General features: G+C 45.1%; 1 protein-coding gene across 6 annotated transcripts in view; it reads right to left on the reverse strand.

Moving 5' to 3' along the window:
- The window catches only part of LRP1 (LDL receptor related protein 1), a 335312-nt gene that overhangs the window by 101267 nt on the left and 213618 nt on the right, over positions 1-20427 (reverse strand). For all 6 annotated transcript variants that reach the window (XM_060272179.1, XM_060272176.1, XM_060272175.1 and 3 more), the window contains 8 exons: positions 18044-18169; positions 15769-15885; positions 15354-15434; positions 10312-10479; positions 9536-9718; positions 7844-8044; positions 6944-7189; positions 4948-5145 (listed from right to left, as the gene is read on the reverse strand). In XM_060272179.1, the coding sequence (XP_060128162.1) occupies positions 4948-5145; positions 6944-7189; positions 7844-8044; positions 9536-9718; positions 10312-10479; positions 15354-15434; positions 15769-15885; positions 18044-18169 (1320 nt within the window). The remainder of the gene's footprint in view (positions 1-4947; positions 5146-6943; positions 7190-7843; positions 8045-9535; positions 9719-10311; positions 10480-15353; positions 15435-15768; positions 15886-18043; positions 18170-20427) is intronic.

The following is a 20427-nucleotide window of genomic DNA, read 5'->3' on the forward strand; positions in this document are numbered from 1 at the left end:
TCTCTTCCCTCCACATCCTCTTTTCCTCTGTGTCAAGTATTTTAGATTGCAAGCCTGCAGGCAAGAACTGTCTTGCTTTTATTCTAATGTAAACTGCTCTGAGAGCCTTACTGGCTGAAAAGCAGGGTAGGAATGTTTTAATTAACTATATAAGTATTTCCCCATGGGCAATAGCTCCCAAACCATTTTTCCTGCACTGACCACTTGAAAATTGCTGAGGGTCATGGTCATAGCTGCCAAGTTTTCCGTTTTCTCGCGAGGAAGCCTATTTAGCATAAGGGAAAATCCCTGTAAAAAAGGGATAACTTGGCAGCTATGGTCATGGTACAGAACATAATTATGTTTCTGCCTATTGCAGCAACTGTGCTGCCCTGTGCTAGATGCTGTATGGTTTTTAAATGTATGCATTTTTATCGCTTCTTTAATTTCTTACATTTAATTTAATTGTATTACAATTTTCTTTCCATAAAATTCAAAGTGTAATGCAATAAAATACAACGTAAGAAAAAGCAATTAAAATACAATTAAAAATCAGTATGAATGTTGCAGACAACCTGAATGAAGCCTGCAGACCACTGGTAGTCCACAGACCGCAATTCGAAAACCCCTCCCCGAGGCTAAAACTGCAGTTTCTCTAAGGTAGCGGCCACCTGTTCCCATTTCACTAAGATGAGGCTTCAGCTACACATACACATGTGTGCACAGTCCCTTTCAATGCAGCAACCAAGGGATAAAACGTAACATATGCATAAGTACCGGTAGTTGGGCCTCCAGCAAGCATGACTCAGAACTCACTCAAAACTCTGGTCAGGAGGTGAATCTGAGTGGTGTCGTGGCTGAGTATCAGACTAGGACCTGGGAGACCAGGGCTCAAATGCACACTCAGGTTAAGGGCTGAGAGGCAGTGGCTGGCTATCACGGAGTAAGAGCCATGTATGCCACCTTGAGGTCCTTGGAGGAAAGGTGGGGTGGAAATGCTCTCTCTATCTATATCTATATCTATCTATCTATCTATCTATCTATCTATCTATCTATCTATCTATCTATATATTAGCCTTGGGCAATGTGGAAGGCTAAGACATCATTTTAGATGCAGCTGTTGAGAACAAGAGAGAAGGCTATGGGCTGGCTAATCAAATCAGGCTCCCTACCAAAAAGGCTGTCACTTTCTAGAAAGCCACAGCCAAGCTAAAGGTGGCAGTTCTTATTTCTATTGAGTCTGCCTCCCTGCAGATGGACCGCTCCCAGCTGCACCCTGGTGCCCTACTGCCACCCGAGGTCTCCCACTATCTGAAATCATCAGCCTCTTGGAGGCACTAATCAGGTTAGGCTCCCGCTCATTGTTGAGGCAACTGTCAGGCTGTAATTACAATTAAGGAAACTCCTGGAATGCTAATTAACTCCCACATAATGATCAGCATTTAAAAGAAAGACAGTATCATTAACAAGCGGACTGAATGCTGCAGCTTATATGAGGCCAGCAACACAGAGGCAAGAGAAGTGCAGAGAAACTCACACTGAAGAGTTTCTCTCTCCTCAAAGCCCTCTCCACACATCCCAGTTTCCCACGGGGCTTCCGCCATCTGTCGTATGGGCAGATATGCCGAACATCTCACAGAGAAAAAAGACAGCCATTCAAAAATGAAGGGTAGGATTCCTTTGGCCTGCCCTCTCATCTCCTGCTGCCCACTAAATAATTTTGAATAAGGAGGCCGGAAGAAAGGATGTGACCACATTTTAGCTGGGTCATGCCTGATGCTGTGGGACCCTGAGGGTTCACAGATGTAAAAAGGTTGTGGTGACTAGGTCTGTGAGCCTTCTTGGAAATAAACAGGGCTGTAACCAGCAGGGTGGGCAGAAGAGAGAACCACTTCCTCTTCCTCTACTTCCTAGAGCTGGAGACAGTTGTCTCCTATAGCAGGCACGTCCAACAGGTAGATCGTGATCTACCGGTAGATCACTGGACGTCCGTGGTAGATCACTGGTAGATCACTGGCTCCCCCCAAAGAAGCTCAACAACTTTGGCTCCCTTAATAAAAGCTCAACATTTTTGCCCTGCACCCCAAAGAAACGTGGCTTTCTTCCCCCTAAAAAAAGCCTTTGACAAAAACATTTTACAACTTTGACATGAACCCCTAAAAATAGGCCTTCCTCCTTCCTGAGAAAAGCTCAACAATTTTGACCTGAACACCCCAAAAAGGGGTAGATCACTACCAGTTTTTAACTCTGTGAGTAGATCACAGTCTCTTGGGAGTTGGCCACCCCTGTCCTATAGTGTTTTGTGTTGTGCTTGTTCAATGCATCTTTGAGATGTGGCTTAATGTGTACTTTTTAAGGAGCTGCTAACTGTCCCTAGCCTGGGGAGTTAAAAGACAATAGTGGAGGGAGGGTCAATCTTCTATGGGGTTCCAGGTTAAGAGAGTCCTGTTCTTCACACACATGTACTTAGTAACACTTGCCTGCCTTGTTTGAGGATAACGTCTCATTGAACTGGATTGAAACCGAAGGCCTGCTGTGCCCCAAGTTAACCGGCTGCCAATTACTGTGCACAAATTAGAAACGCTAATCTAATCAACCCCAAGAGCATTTGTTCCCCATCACGGGGACTCAGTCTGCTACTTCTCTATTTATTCAGCTTCCCTGAGCATTACGAGAAGCTTCCTGTCATAGGGCAGGACCTCAGCAATTGCCCAGAAAATGGTATTTTGACACATGAGTGGCAATACTCCCTGATCTTTTGGATTTCAAAGCTCTGTACACACACACACACACACACACACACACACACACACACACACACACACACACCAGGAATGAGCCCACTGTGGGAACGCACAGTGAAATTGTGGCAATTGTATAGTGTTTTCCCTGGGATCAGACTGAGAGAGATCTTCTTTTTTTAAAAAAACAAACAAACAGTTTGGGGAGAAGCTGGATTTGTTCAGCACAGATTGGCCTGCCTTGGCATCAACCTTAAATCAAATTTCCCCTATGTCTTCTAAGAGAAGGGTTGTGCACAGGTTTGTGTACTGATTGGCTGGCCCTTGTGTCATTTATGAAGTCATTTCCCCCTGAATGAAATCTACAGCAAAGTAAATGGGGATTATCAGGGACAGAATTTTGATCTATTGATTTATTTCTTAATCCCCTTTCCACCAAGGAGGAGAAAAGCTGTAAAAGAGAGAGTGGCATGACCCTTCCATATGGTTGAGTATCAGTGCCTGAATTGGCCTTTTCCCCTTCCTCCACCCAGTTCTGTTACCTTTTACGTTGTCTGTTTCGAAACTGTTAGCCTGAGGCCAAGGACAAATGAATGAATGAATGAATGGGCAGGTTAAAAAGTTGTAATCTTTCAAACATAGTTTTCCATTTGATCCACATTTTTGCAGGTTTGACTTGCCTTGATTTCTTACAAAGTGACACTTGGAGAAATTCTCCTAGTGGATGAGGGCTACTCCAAGGAGGAGCCCTTCCTTTATGCTCAACGTAAGTAAGCAGAAAATATATTTTTTTCCAGCTTGATAGAAGCACCCCTAATTAGTAAAGTGATGGAGACTTTGCTTCCTAGAGCAACAAAGGGTCAAGGGAAGAGACTGAGGAGAGCAGCACATCCCCACCCAAAATCAGGGAAAAGGCAAGTTGCTCCTGCCCCACGAAGAGAACAGAAGCCGGCACTGGGACAGGCACCCTGTCCCAAGTGTGCATGCACACAAAAGCTCATACCAATGACAAACTTAGCTGGTCTCTAAGGTGCTACTGGAAGGATTTTTTTTATTTTGTTTCGACTACGGCAGACCAACACGGCTACCCGCCTACCTGTAGCTAGGTTAGCAACTATGCTCTTCTCTCCCACTAAGAGGCAAACCACAATGCTGTATGTGCAATGGAATCCTGATATCCATTGGGGGGGGGGAGAAAGTATCACGAGGGAGTTTCTGAGCAATGTAGCAGAGGGGCATGGAACATTTTACTGCCTTCTGATTTTCTGCTTCAAATCCCCCTCCAAGAAGCCACTTCCCAAATCCCACCCAACCAGCAGTGTTTCAGATGCCCTTTCAAGGCACACATATGGAATGCTGGGAAGGATTTGGGGGGGGGCAGTTGGTGAGGAAAGAGTTAAGCAAATTCCCCTGTTCCTTCTCCACTGAATATAGCTCCTGAAACCACTTTATTTCATTACATAAAAATGCTGTTTTACAACAAAAACAAAGAAAAAAGGAAGGGAAGGGAAGAAAAGAATCAATTACTCCCCCTCCCAGCCAAGGGAAGAGGAACTGACAAACTAGTTGTGCTGAAGGGGAAGCACTTTGAGGCATAGCTGTCAAGTTTTCCCTTTTCTCACGAGGAAGCCTATTCAGCATAAGAGAATTTCCCTTAAAAAAAGGGAGAACTTGACAGCTACGCTTTGAGGTAGAAGCTGCTAATTAAAGGCACAGTAGCTAGGAAAAGTGTCAAAAATACCTTACCACACCAACTCTGCTGTTGAATTTTAATAATTTTGTTTTAGATTTCCACAAATCATGTGGAGAGGGCGGCTCAGAAAACAATTAAATGTGAGGTGTTGGCAATGAAACTAGCTGGTCTTCATGTAAAAAGTAAACAAGCAAAAGGGAGCAATTTCAGAGTAAACCTGAGACAGCTGAGGGACACTTCCTTCCTTCCTTCCTTCCTTCCTTCCTTCCTTCCTTCCTTCCTTCCTTCCTTCCTTCCTTCCTTCCTTCCTCATGATACAATCTGTGACTTCCAATCAAAGAGGACCGTGGGCATAGCCAGAATTTATGTTGCGGGGGGGGGGGGGGGGCAGAACCTCAGGTTGCTGGTTGTTTATCCTGGTAAGGGTGGACTGTGAGCATGGCTCACACTAAGATGAATACTTTTCTTTTTGGGTGGGAGGGGGAGTTCAAGGAAGACAATAAGACAACCCTCCTCTTTATACCATGCACTCACCTCCATTCTCATGCAGCTTTCCCCGGTATATCTTGTCTTCTACCACATCTGTCCAGTAGAGGGAGCTCTGGTTCAGATGGAAGTCCAGGGCAATGGTGTTCCGCAAGCCTGGCACTAAGACACTGTAATCCCCCTTGTGCAGATCAATGCGCCGGATCTCATGGCGGTTGGAAAATATGATGAAAGGCTTAAAGGGGTCTGAAAATTGAGAGAGGCCTGTGGATTACTGGTGCCATTGCACTTTTGTGTTTTAGAACTAACGCACAAGAAAGGGGCTGGAGTAACTTCAATAGGGAAACTTTCTTCCAATAATTTCTCCTTCTCTTCCTTCTCCTCCTCCACCACCACCACTTTGCTCTTTCAGCCTTTGAATTCATCCCTGATCTGCTCATGCCCATCATGAGCTAGACTGCAGACTTAACCATGATCACCATCATCATAAGTCATTATGACACTGCAAATTATCAATAGTACTGACAGATATCTGAACAAGGGCTTGCTGTGCTGCACCCTTCTACTCATGTCCCGGGTTCAAATTCCCAGAGCCCTATCATCTATCATGATGGGCCACTTTTCCTTCATCATAAGAAGGAAAATCATGGCTTACTGCAAATGAAGAATATGCATCCTTTAAAAAACCAAAAAACCAAAGTTGTTGTCCCTCCCTCCCTCCTTCTCCACTTTTGCAATTCCATTCCTCCCTGGGGCACTGGAAACAGAGCAGCCTTTCTTGTGCCTGCCAACTGCAACACTGCTGAATGAGGGCAAGTCCCCAAATGACAGGAACATTGCTGTGTTTCTTGGCTGCCAGAAAACACTACATTTGGTTTCTCCCCCCCCCCCCCGTGCACCTCACTCCACTTGCCCACCCCCCACCCCTTTTCCATTTAATTTAGCAAAAAGGCAGGAACCTTGGACAGACCCCATATCCATCATGCATACAAAGCAGGTTCAAGGGACCCAGGCCACATTCCATTCCCCTCCACCCAGATCTAACAACGCCTGCTGTTCAACAGAGGCCCTAGTGTTGCAAATGAGGTGCTTGGTGTTCCTATTGTCACAGAGGGTCTGGCTAGGTCTGCCTGCAGGACAGGACAGAAGCAGATATCCTGGGCAGAGGACACCACAGAGGTGGACCTAAAGGGCGGAGGTTTCCATGTCATCTTCTATGTTTTTCTTCTAGGACTAAATACAAACTCAAACCATTTTTTCCTATGGGATATGCCTAGGGAAATGCTGTTGCAACTTTCAGCCACATCCCATAGGGAGTCAATTTCCAGGCCTGGCTGCAAAGGCGTGAGTTCTTCCTTGAAGTAAACTTCCTCAATTCTCCACAATTTTCCACATTATGGAGCACTGTGCCTGCTCGTAAGCAAGCACCTCAGCCTCCCAGCTATGGAAATAATTGATTTTAAACCCAGAAAGTTCAGTGGGACACCTCATCCTCCAATGTGAGGTGGCTTACTAGGAAGCAGACCCAAAGTGCTTTGTGACACCTCTTTAGATCTCATAAGAAACCTTGCAGGGAAATGAGCTGTTTCACTGGCTCAGCAGCACCTTTTCACACAACTGTGTATAATAGGTGTATAACTAGTATGTTTTAATTATTGTTATTTATTCAATCTATATCCCTCCCTTCCTTCTGAATATACTTAAAGTATGTAAAAGGTAAAAGTGATGAACTGGCAGGGGGTTGGACTGGATGGCCCTTGTGGTCTCTTCCAACTCTATGATTCTAGGGTGTTTGAAAATATTAAACAGATTTGTTCATAAGGGAGTTGAGAAAGCCAGCATCTCCCAGCTATTGAGTCTATACTGAAATCCACTTGCTGCTCTTTATCTAATGTGTGAAACAGCCTTGCACATGCCCACAGAGCAGAGGATCTAGATCCATTCCTGCAATGCATTTGAGAATCTGATACCATTGTTCCGCAACCCTTGTCCTACACAACAGGTAGGACACTTACATGCAAGTTCCATCGGGTTATTTACTTACCCATGCTGCGGCAGCTCTCGCCATCACCCTCCAGCATCCAGCCCTCGTAGCAAGAGCACTTCACATTGTATTTGTCCTGCTCGCACTTCTGACTGCACTTGAGGCGCTTGGCACAGTAGCTCTGGATCTGGCAGGTCTTGTTGTCGCTACCCAACTCCATGCCCAAGGGGCAAGAGCAGGCAATGCCCTCACCTGGTGCGACCGTGCAGTTGTGGCTGCAGCCCCCATTGCTCAGAGAGCAGAGGTCTATAGGAGATCAGAAACAAACCACAAAGTCATTAAGGGAAATCTGGCTACATGTCCAAGTTGTTCAAGAACAGCCCTGCCTATGCCATATTGCCTATTCCAGGGCCCATCTGATCTGATTGAATAAGAAGAGATGGTAAAATTCAAGGATGGAGCACTATTTATTATTTATGTATTCATTTTACATCCTGCCCACCCTCCCAAAGGAGCCCAGGGTGGCAAACACCTCAAGAACAATATAATCAAAAACATTCTAGAAACAAATAAAAACCTTCCGCTTTTATAGCATGTTCTGAGCATTCACAAAGCACATGCATAATCTCAGTAATACTTACAGCATCCCTGTAAAGCACAGGTTGCAAAGTACCATCCCAATATTGCTGATGGGCACCTAAGGTTAAGAGCATAACATTGCAGCTGCCTAGCAAGCACCTGGCTGAAGCAGTATTTCAACTCAGGGTTCTGGCACCCTATCAGCCATGCCAGACAGATAACAGCATGTTGCTGCTACATCCAGAACAAGGCACAAAGCTGAGGGGTCCTGGTTTCCTACGAAAACATACACACAGAGAACGGGAAAGCAAGTCTGGTCCCCTGGGTCATTGTGCTCCTAGAGAAAGGAAGACTGGAGACAGTTCTCCACCTCACACTCACCGCACAGCTTCCCTTCATCAGAACCATCCTTGCAGTCATTTCTGCCATCACACAGCTTTTCCGGAGGGAGGCAGATTGATGTGTTGTTGGCACAAGTATGTGAAGGCGGCTTGCATACCAGGGACTCACAGTTCTCTTCATCAGAGTTGTCCTCACAATCATTGTCTCCATCACATACCCAAGCCTTGCTGATGCAGCGGGCTACAAGGAGAGGAGACAATAAACATATATGAAACACCAGAAGGGGGGCTGGCAAAACGGACTATTTCAACACACAACCCCTGAAGACACTGAAGTACTAAAAAAAAGGCATCTCTACAGTATAGGGATTATGACGGTCACTGGCTGTTGGGTATGATGCCACAGAATGTTCATGAACATTCCAGCTACTCAGGGAATAAAGCTGTCACAATGTTCCAGCCACTCCAATTTCTGTAAGAAAAAGGAAAGTTGTCAACTTAGCTGACAGAGAAGGTTTATTCAGGAAAGAGGCAAAGGAATCAAGGGATTTGAGGAAGACAAGGGCTCAGTGGCAAACAGTGCCGCTTGGCTGCCCGGGGCGGCACCCCCTGGGGGTGGGGCATAGCTCTGCAGCACGCATGCGCCACGATGCACATGCCACGATGGACTGCACATGTCCGCACATACGCAGTCCGTCTGGGTGGCCGGGTGCACTGTGAAGCAGAGCGGTTTGCCAGCACCGGCGCCCAGCAACCGCTCCGTAGTGCACTCTTTTTCTTCCTGCTCAGGCGGAGGAGGCAAGGGGCAGGCCAGGGGTCGGGGGCACTGCCCCCGCGCGAGTGGAGCTAGTATGAAGCTAGGGGCAGCCCACCCCCTACGTCCCTCCCTTGCTACGCACCTGCAAGGGCTCTTTGAAGGAGTATCTGCATGTCATGGGCTCCTAGCTGCATGCCTGAAACAATCAGGGAGTCTGTGCCCAAGAGCATTACAGTAGTACCTCTGGTTAAGAACTTAATTCGTTCCGGAGCTCCTTTCTTAACCTGAAACTGTTCTTAACCTGAAGCACCACTTTAGCTAATGGGGGCCTCCCGCTGCCGCCGCACCACCACCGCGTGATTTCTGTTCTCATCCTGAAGCAAAGTTCTTAACCTGAGGTACTATTTCTGGGTTAGTGGAGTCTGTAACCTGAAGCGTCTGTAACCCAAGGTACCACTGTAATAGTTTCATGAACCAGCTGATTTCACCCCCCTCCAATGAATTGTACATCACCAAGAGGTATGTAATGTATGCATGATCATCCTTATTTGTAGACAGAACTGGAGGAATTCTGAATATCAGAGAACACAAACCATGGTCTCTAGCAAAGATCTGAAGGAACAGGAGTGGGACTATATGGGGGCAAACCAGCCCCTTAGTATTTCACTACATGGTGGCAATGCAGACCTCTGACTACCTACCTTGGGCAAGAGCAAACAACTAGGAGCACAGGATAACTCCTAGGATAAAGTAGGCACCATTTTTCCTCAGACCCATCATTTTTCCTTGCAGCAAACCTATGAAGTTTGTCAAGGCTGAGAGATGGGGACTGAGTGGAGATTCAAACCAAGGTCTCCTCACCCAAACACTCCAACCGCTACCCCACACTGGCTCTCCAAAGGTGCTGGAGCTGTGCACAAGAGCTGCCTGGATGAGGATGCCTTCATTGCCACCTCTGTAATGCAAAACAATTACCAGAGTCCTTGCAGCCAAACTTGACATTTGGGTCACAGACATGTGTGACACCTTCACAGTTCTTCTCGTCACTGGAGTCCATGCAGTCGGTGTCACCATCACAACGCCAGCGCATAGGAATGCAGAGTGCATCTAGCCGGCACTGGAACTCATCGGTGTGGCAACCTCCGGGTGGACGTGTGGCTGGGGATGGAATGAGAGGGGCACAGAATGTGAAACCAGGTCACAGCTGGTGACTAGGACTGGAAGCCAGCCAGGGGGCAAGGGAAGCTGGCATGACATGTGCCATGCCAAGTAGGTTTTGAACAGGGGATTCCCTCTCAAGTAAGTTTCAAATTCTGAATGGGTTGTGGGAGGGGGAACCCATACCACCACCACAGGGAGGAAAGAGAGAAAGCTGCACAAATGGCACAATAAAACACAAAAAAGCACCTCTGTAAGTGGTGCTAAACCCTGTTAGCAAAAAAGAGCTGTAACTCAATGGTAAGGGGATTTAGGCCACAGCTCAATGGCAGACAAATCTGTTTTGCCTGCATAAGGTCCCAGGTTCATTCCCTAGCATCTCCACGTAGGATCAGGAAAGAACTTTTTGAGATCCTGGAGAGCCACTGTCAGTCAGCAGGCAATGCTGAGCTAGATGGACTAGTGGTCAGACTCCATATACGGCAGCTTCCTCTGCCCTATGCTCACGGGATTTAAGTTTTGCCTGTGCAGAATTTCAAAGATGTTCTTGGTGCTGGGCGTGTGCTGCCTGGCTCATCTTGACTCCTCCTCACCCTGGTTGGTGCAGTTGGCGTGGGTCTCATCACTGTAGTCCCCACAGTCATTATCCCCATCACAGGTCCAGTGCACTGGGATGCAGCGCCCACTGTTGCATTTGAACTGGTTGCTGGAGCAGGAATGGCTGCAGCCGGCTTCATCGCTGTTGTCCCCGCAGTCATTGTCTGGAAGGAGGAGGAAGGAAGAAGGAAGGAAGGGTCAGGGGCTGCCTGGGTCTGCAGGTGTAGGAGCTACCCTTCCCACACACCCCTCTGGCTGACAAGCAGCTGGAATGTCTCAAGGTATTTCAGCAATGCACCCACTGTCTGAGCTAACAGCACATTCCCATCCCATGCAAACTCCAGCCAAGCATGCTCCCCACAGTCCCAATAGCTCTTGCCACTAGTAAAGCAACTAAAAAGTTAGCAGTAGTAATAGTGATGATGATAATAATAAATAAATAAATATGAAAACACAGAAATTGCATAGATCACCTCATGCACCATGGGGCAGTGGGAATGGATGAAGTTAGGGAGCCAATCTTACTTGTGGTTTGGGGCATCAGCAACAGGTATTCATTTCTTGGAAACCAAATTATATGTATACAATGGGTGTGTGTGTGTACATGTGAATGTCTGTGCATGTGCCGTTTGGAACAGACCTCATTCAAGATTCTGAAGCTGCTTTTAAGGCACTCCTCGGTTTCTAAATGGGGACAGACTTTTCTCTAAAATACTTGAGCCTGAAAATGTTCCCATATTTGTTTTGCATTACTGTATTGGGTTTTCTGCTCCCTGCAGCAAAACCAGTGACTGACAAAACCATTTGCATCGCTAGAGTTTTCTGGGCTTTGGTGATCTAAATCATTGCTCCTGCTCCTCCTCCTGTCATTGCAGTCTACTTGTCAAATTCTAGAGCAAAAGGAGGCACACAAAATGATGAGTGGCCTTTTTCCCCTCCCATTTTGCTTGCCAGCAGGCTTAATCTAATGCACTAGCATTTACACTGAAATGCTTCAGGGCGTGAGAATATGGCGCTCTTAAGTTTGGTTTGCATTCACCTGCTTACCTTCATGGTACAATCCTACACATGTCTACTCAGCACTGAGCTCAATGGATGAACCTTAATCCAAGGTTGGTGTGGGGCCACATTTCATTGGAGGTAACCTGGTGGGAGCCATATGGTGGCAGGAGGTGGGACTACCCCTTTTATCTCTTTCTCTCTTTCTGCCACCTGCTTTTCACTCTCACTCTCTTTTTGTGGCAGGAGGAACCAGTTTGGTGCCCCTCCAGATGTTGTTGAACTCCCACCAGCCCCAGCAAACATGGCCAATGATTACCGTGTTTCTCCAAAAATAAGACACCGTCTTATATTTATTTTTCCTCAAAAAAAAAACACCACGGTGGCTTATTTTCATGGGATGTCTTATTTTTTTTAATTAAGTATGGTATAGTTTAACCTACAAGGTTAAACTGCCTATCACTATGGCCTATTTTCGGAGTATGGCTTATTTTCAGGGTATGGCTTATTTTTGGGGTATGGCTTATTTTCAGGGTATGGCTTATTTTCGGAGAAACACGGTAGTACCGATGATGGGAGCTGGAGTCCAGCAACATCTGGAAGGGCACCACACTGGCTTCCCCTTCTTTGGAGGCTGGAAGCATCTCCAAAGTGGAATCCACTTACACACGAAGGCAAGTAAGGCAGGGCTGCATGACTGAATCACCACATCTAAGCAAAATAAGTATTTGACACTTCAGTAACCAAAGCAGTGGCTGAGTATCAGAGGGACACATGAAGTAGTGATAGCAGCTCCCATCATACAGATGTGAAGAACTATAGCTGAAGGCAGGCCCCAGGAATGGCTCTTTTAATTTGCAGAATGGGTACATCAAATGATCTTCATCAGAAAAACTAAGGCTAGGAAATGGGAGTTTTGCTTTGTGTTTTCCTGCAGTGACTGGACTTGTGAAGAAAAGTGACAAGGATTTTAGAGACCAGAAAGCGGGAAAGGGTTGTGGTGCATGTTGATCTATGCACTAACCGGTAGCTTTTGGACAATTCTTTTCGTCAGAGCCATCCCCACAATCCTTTTCTGAAACAGAAACCAACCAGAGAAGACAGAAGAGTGGGCAAAGTGAAAACACACACACACACACACACACACACACACGTCAACATGAAAAAGGAAATCAAATACAAAAATGGTGATGTACAGATGTGTTAAAAGACAGAGTATGAACGGGGGCGGAACGCGGAACAGGAGAGTCATAAAGGGGGAATGAGAAGCAGTGGACAGAGTTCACACCCTATTTATCTGCATTGGGGGAAGGCTGAAGCTCTAGGGCACCTTTCATGGATATTCTAGGCCCATTCCCTGAAATTCAGTGTCCATTCCAAAAACTGACCTGAACTTGTGTGTGCTTAAGCTCCTAGAGTTTTTACTTATTTAAGTGCAAGGCAAAACATGCAGACAATATTATAGGTTTATGAATTTTGCTAGAGCTCACAGGAACCTAAGAAGTTGTTTTAAACCAGGCAAGGTTATTTGCTCATCTAGTCCAATATTCTCTACTCTGACTGACAGCAGCTCTCCAAGGTCTTCGCCAGAGCGAATGTGCTCTAGTAGAGTTATGGTTTCTCTCCTAAGTTGACTGTGCAGATCTTTTCCTAATCTAGTGGACAACAATCCTCAGAACTTGATGGCAGACATAGAGTCAAAGGCCAGGGAAGGACCAGAAGATCACCCAAGTGATCACCCTGTTAGTGCCACCCTGTTAGGGCAGCAATAGGCTTTGTCTCTCTTCTCTTCCTAACCTCACCCACATTAGTCCCAAACTTTCCCTAAATACAACATATTGACACAGAGAAAAAGAGGTGACAACATGCTGCACTTCACCAAGAGATTTAAAATACAGATGACTCATACAAGTAAGCCCCAGACATGCTCTCCAAAAGAAATGAAAAAAAATCAACAAAAATAGCATCAGGGTTAATAGCCAACTGACCTGGGGATAATTTCCTTTCCCATTACCTACTACTCACAGTCCTGTATAGAGACAGTTTACATATTCAGCAGAATCAAGTGGTAAAGCTTTCTCTTTCTCTTGGGACTTTTTCCAATTTCAGGGTGCAGAGGAACATTGTTGCCACCCTTCCCCCAAAAGATCCCAGCATACAGAAAACAAGCATCTCAGTTGGAAGGCAAAGCCTGACCTTTCTTGCTGATAGGCAAATGTTCTACATGCAGAGGTTTTTTGTTTTTTTTGGGGGGGGGGGCATTCAAAAATGCAGACCAATACCTGCAACTTGAAGTGGTACAATCCAGACAAAGATTAACCACTTGAATCTGGTGAATGAACTGGCTCTTAAGATTCTGAGCTTGAAACTAAATCTATCCACTTATGAAATGATATTGGGGTGCAACGTCAAACTCCAACATTCCCTCTCTGTCCATTTAAAAGGGGAGTGGGTTCAAAGCACTGAAATCTTCAAATCAGCCCAATCATGCAATGTAATTAATGAGCAGATGAGGACTTAGGGCAGGTATGGGGAGCCTATGGTCCCCCATATGTTGCTGAACTACAACTCTTATCAGCCCCAGCAAGCAAGGTTTTAGGAACTGGTTGGACAAAGAAGAGTGATGAGAGGCTCCAGCTGAAGAACCCCCAAGGGAAGCTGCAGAGGAGGAAGGCTCCGAACCAGGGAAGTGGTGGTGGGACACAAAAGACAGGTCAGAGAAGGAAGGAGGCTGGGATGCTGAAGAAGCAACAGGCTCAAGGGAGAGAGAAGAGGCAGAGGCAGAAAGCCATTCAAGGCAGGAAGCAGAGGGAAGCAATTCAGGTACAGGGTCTGAAGTGGAGGTGGAAGGGGCAGGAGCTACAGCAGCTTCACAGGCACTGCCCAGTCCCACAGTATTAAGCTCCCCTCCCCCCTTGTCTCCAAGGACACAGAGCTTTACATGTAGCCCCCCCCCCAAAAAAAGAGCCGGGGGGGGGGCTGGCTCCCTAATGGGCTTTTAAGCTGCTTGGAAGACATCTGGCTCAGGAGCTTTAGAGGGAAGTAGGAGGGGAAGACAGCCAGTCTTGGCAACTGCACTACTGGGAGCATGCCCTGTGTTGCTCTCTGATTGTATGCTATTTTTCCTAATAAAAAGCTAACTTTACTTCGAGTCCCTGAGCCTCCATGCTGACCTGCATATGAACCAGCCCTGACACATGGTCAGTGACCAGGGATTTGTTATATTTATTTTGATTTAACAAAATCTGTATACCACTTGATTTAAAATCTCGCTTGTAGTTTACCAGAAACATTAAATTATCAATAGAAAAGTTTAAAATGTGCAATTAAAAAGATTTTTTAAAACAATTAGACTCAGGTGTAAACAAAGAAGAACATGCCAACATCTGGCATAGGCTAGCTGAAACATAAATGTTTTAAGCAGGTGCAAAAATAACACAGTGAAGGTGCCTGTCTGATGCCAATAGGCAGGGAGCTCTGAAGTGTAGATGCTGCCACACCAAAATAATTATTTATTACAAATGAGGAATTCCAGGACTATTGGAGTTGTAGTTCAGCAGCATCTGGAGGGCCAAAGGTTCCCTACACCTGTCTTAAGGTAAACCTGATTCAAGTCCATGTATGCTAAACCTTCCTTGGTTCACATTAAATGCCTTGGTGGAATGGAATTATGCATTTAACTCAGCTGTAAATGGCACCTGCAAACCTGTCTTTGCTAGGAAGGTCAGAATGGAAAGACCAAGAAGGTTTTGTTCTTGCATTGCCCACCCACTGGCTTCTTCTGAATGGGGTTTTCTTGGGGGAGAAAAGGACAGTTCATGACAAATAGGTGAGCCCCCCACCCCACCCCAATGCACACATGAGCAGGCAGCATATTGAAGCAAACAGAATGCAGAGACTGCAAATGTGGGGGGGGGTAGCCCAAGACCTCCCTTTCCTAAATAATTCCCTATTCGCCATCACAGCTAGCCTCCCCTTTTTTCTGATCTCACTATTTCAATCACCACAGCAGGATATCAGTCAGGTATGTGGCACTTACCATTGTCACATCTCCAGTTGATGTTGATGCAGCGGCCATTGTGGCAAGTGAACTGGGTCAGAGGGAAACAAGTTGGGTAGGCTGCAGAGGTAAAACAACAACAACAGTGTTAGCAGCATCTATCTCAATGTCCAGGATGCTTTTAAAGGGTTGGTCTCCTGGCATGTACTCAAGCAAGTGTCTCCGCACCCCTTTAGCCCTCCCTCCCTGAATGCCCCAAAATAGCTGCCGCTGACCAGCAAAGCACAAACAAATAAGGAAGTGGGCAAACTCTGGCTGTTCAGATACCTGAATCTGTGGGATGTATAGCAAAGTTTGAATACTAATTCCTCCTGTTCAGATAAGTGGATTTTCGCATAGCAAGCATTTGGGAAGTGGGACCTGCATATACACTGGAGCATCTTCCATCACTCACCACATGAGGCTGACTCATCAGAACGATCCCCACAGTCATCATCCAAGTCGCAGGTCCAGGAGATTGGTATACAACGGCCGCTGGCACAGGAGAACTGGTTGGTAGGGCAGGTACGAGCTGGGTGGAGAGACAAGAGGTAATGAATAAAAGAAGCAATGTTACTGGAGGTACCTGAAAATGTCAGAATATACAAGGAGAGCTAGAACAAGTCTCACGGGAAGATCTGAACATGCAGAAGAAACATGTTTGTAGAGATGGCATATTACCACTGCCCAAAGGGGCATCTAAAGGACCACTTATCAGGGATGCTTGAGAAATCTGACTGCCCTGCATTCTGATGTAAACCAACCTTAAGGTGAAGATACGTAGTTAGCCTTTTGATTTCTCAAGTTTTTGAAGCACTTACATTACTAGGTGGTCTGAGGTTACTCGCTACCCCAACTAGGTAACAGCTATGTCAGCAGCTAAAAAATATTGGGGTCTACCACCGCACGTTAAAAATGGGGCAGCAAGCACCCTAGGAGCAACAGGGTAGGATGATGTGCAATTTCTCCCAGTGAGATTGTATAGAGGACAACTATGGCTGCCAATACAGGTAATCTCTTCTGAGAAGTTAACAACACTTATGGATGGTTATCACTCACCCTTTTTTCAATATCTTCCAAACCCATCATATATAAACTCTTGGCTAAGAAAAGAAAACTGCATTGGATGACAACTAACTGAAACACGACTAACAAAACACAAGGCATAAAATCTAACTCCTTAACTATATGCTTTACTGTCTTAATATAGGCCAGTGGTTCAAACCAATATCACCTTCAAGAAAAAAATGGAGCCAAGATTTAAATTTATAAATCCAGGAATAATAATGTTCATGGATTTTTAATAGCATGTAATCTAATCTGGTGAATGTAACCTAAGGAAAAAATGGTTTTAATTATCTTTTAAGTGTTTTTAATACATATTTTAGCAGTCTTTATTCACAATTTCAAGGTTTTATCTTTATTTTTAGTAAACTGATTAGGTTTTAGTACTGATTAGGTTTTGTGTGTGTGTGTGTGTGTGTGTGTGTGTGTGTGTGTGTGTGTGAAATAAATAGAATTCCCAGCAGCAGAATGTCCCCCCCCCCAATATAGCACTGCATACATATAAAAGTGCCCTTAGGAGTTCAATATAACCCTCAAAATGATACACTTATAGAGAAGTGGTCACTGTTCATTCATTTTCAAGATCTTTTCCCTATGTTTCAAGTAGACAGGTAAATGTGTAAGAACACTAGCTAAAGTAATATAAAATAAGGCAAGTATCAAATAAGTATCAAATAATTCATGATGCTGTTTTTGTTTTGCTTACAGGCAGAGGGCCTTCTTGGTAGTGGCGCCCGCCCTGTGGAACGCCCTCCCATCAGATGTCAAAGAGAAAAACGGCTACCAGATTTTTAGAAGACATCTGAAGGCAGCCCTGTTTAGGGAGGCTTTTAATGTTTAATAGATTGTTTTATTTCATTTTTCTGTTGGAAGCCGCCCAGAGTGGCTGGGAAAACCCAGCCAGGTGGGCAAGGTATAAACAATAAATTATTATTATTATTTACTATTATTACTACTACTACTACTGTTGATTGTAAACAGCTGTTCTAATATACTAACTGTAACAGTAGTAATGGCACATCCCTTCCACACCCACCCACCCACCCGCCCAGTGACACTTGCAACTCTATTTTCAGTAAGTGCAGCAGTCAATGATGCATTTTTATTTATTCATTTTATTTACTTCTACCCCACCTTTCCTCCCAAAGGAGACCAGGGAGGCAAACACATGAGCAATAAAATAGTCAAGACATCTTAAATAATGTAGACTATGTTTTAGCCACTTGGAAGAATATTAATTTTCAAAGGCAGCTCTCAGACCTCCTTGTAAAAGCGAATACCTGTTTCTATTTTTCTGGCTAAGAATTCCATGCAAATTGATGCAAAAATGGGACACAACAGGCTTAAATAGGAATACATGTAAAAGTGGCTTGATACAGAACTTGAGTGATCTGCCTGCCCCCTAGCAATTATAGAGTCAAAATTCAAATAGCAAGGATTGTTAACAATATAAGCACAGACCAGAAAGGTGACAACATTAAACCCTAACACTACATTCTATGGGCCCACTCTGCATTCAGCAAACAAGTGTTTGTAAAGATAAGACAGGAATGCAACCTGAGCTCCTTGGAGGAAGGTTAGGATTTTGTAAAAATGTGACCGATGGATAAGATAAGGGCTCTCACCAGAGCATGTCGAGTTAGACTCATCTTCATTATTCCCACAGTCATTGTCCCCATCACACAGCCAGCGGTTCGGGATGCAGCGGTTGTTCTCACACTTGAAACGGTCCGAGGGACATGTGTGCTGATCTGGAGATTGGCAAAGGGTGGGTTCTAGCTTAGGACCTCAAAGTTCAAGACCATTCTTTTCCCCTACACATATTGCAATAATCTGAAACTGGGTAAGAATATCCCTTCTCCCTTACCAAAGTAATATACTTGAGACCAGAAACACAAAGTAATTTCTTCAGTGTTGAAAGTCAATGCAATGTGCATTCTTTGACAAACTCATCAAATTCAGCAACTCAAAATATTTGTTGTGAGATCTGAATAAATTGACTAATCCTCACACAATTTATTCTGTATTTATTCTGTGTGTATCTGAAGAAGTGTGCATGCTCATACCTATGACAAACTTAGTTGGTCTCTAAGCTGCTACTGGAAGGAATTTTTTTAATTTTTGTTTCAACAATTTATTCTGTTTCCTAGAAAGCTGTCTTACACCAGATCAGTTATTTTTCCTAGAATCATAGAATCATAGAGTTGGAAGAGACCACAAGGGCCATCCAGTCCAACCCCCTGCCAAGCAGGAAACACCATCAAAGCATTCCTGACAGATGGCTGTCAAGCCTCCGCTTAAAGACCTCAAAGAAGGAAACTCCACCACACTCCTTGGCAGCAAATCCCACTGTCGAACAGCTCTTACTGTCAGGAAGTTCTTCCTAATGTTTAGGTGGAATCTTCTTTCTTGTAGTTTGAATCCATTGCTCTATGTCCGCTTCTCCGGAGCAGCAGAAAACAACCTTTCTCCCTCCTCTATATATTTGAACATGGCTATCATATCACCCCTTAACCTTCTCTTCTCCAGGCTAAACATACCCAGCTCCCTAAGCTGTTCCTCATAAGACATTGTTTCCAGGCCTTTGACCATTTTGGTTGCCCTCCTCTGGACACGTTCCATCTTGTCAATATCCTTCTTGAACTGGACACAGTATTCCAGGTGAGGTCTAACCAGAGCGGAATACAGTGGTACTATTACTTCCCTTGATCTAGATGCTATACTCCTATTGATGCAGCCCAGAATTGCATTGGCTTTTTTAGCTGCTGCATCACACTGCTGACTCATGTCAAGTTTGTGGTCGACCAAGACTCCTAGATCCTTTTCACATGTATTACTCTCAAGCCAGGTGTCACCCATCCTGTATTTGTGCCTTTCATTTTTTTTGCCCAAGTGTAGAACTTTACATTTCTCCCTGTTAAAATTCATCTTGTTTGCTTTGGCCCAGTTGTCTAATCTGTTAAGGTCATTTTGAAGTGTGATCCTGTCCTCTGGGGTATTAGCCACCCCTCCCAATTTGGTGTCATCTGCAAACTTGCTCAGGATGCCCTCAAGCCCATCATCCAAGTCATTGATAAAGATCCCTGCCTCTCTCTCCAGAGTCTCGAATATAGAAACGTGTTTCCTGTCACTTGCTACCTGATTCTGATAGCTGGAGATGCCAGAGGTTGAATGGGGGACTTTCTGCATGCAAAGCAGCTGCTCTACCACTGAGCTATGGTCCCTCAACCACTGTTTCACTGTCCACTGTTCCGTAGATTGTTGTTGTTTAGTCGTTTAGTCGTGTCCGACTCTTCGTGACCCCATGGACCATAGCACGCCAGGCACTCCTGTCTTGCACTGCCTCCCGCAGTTTGGTCAAACTCATGTTCGTAGCTTCGAGAACACTGTCCAACCACCTTGTCCTCTGACGTCCCCTTCTCCTAGTGCCCTCAATCTTTCCCAACATCAGGGTCTTTTCCAAGGATTCTTCTCTTCTCATGAGGTGGCCAAAGTATTGGAGCCTCAGCTTCACGATCTGTCCTTCCAGGGAGCACTCAGGGCTGATTTCCTTAAGAATGGATAGGTTTGATCTTCTTGCAGTCCATGGGACTCTCAAGAGTCTCCTCCAGCACCATAATTCAAAAGCATCAATTCTTCGGCGATCAGCCTTCTTTATGGTCCAGCTCTCACTTCCATACATCACTACTGGGAAAACCATAGCTTTAACTATACGGACCTTTGTCGGCAAGGTGATGTCTCTGCTTTTTAAGATGCTGTCTAGGTTTGTCATTGCTTTTCTCCCAAGAAGCAGGCGTATTTTAATTTCGTGACTGCTGTCACCATCTGCAGTGATCAAGGAGCCCAAGAAGGTAAAATCTCTCACTGCCTCCATTTCTTCCCCTTCTATTTGCCAGGAGGTGATGGGACCAGTGGCCATGATCTTGGTTTTTTTGATGTTGAGCTTCAGACCATATTTTGCGCTCTCCTCTTTCACCCTCATTAAAAGGTTCTTTAATTCCTCCTCACT

The sequence above is a fragment of the Zootoca vivipara genome, chromosome 2 (genome assembly GCF_963506605.1).
Source record: "Zootoca vivipara chromosome 2, rZooViv1.1, whole genome shotgun sequence".
In the NCBI taxonomy this organism is placed as follows: Eukaryota; Metazoa; Chordata; class Lepidosauria; order Squamata; family Lacertidae; genus Zootoca; species Zootoca vivipara.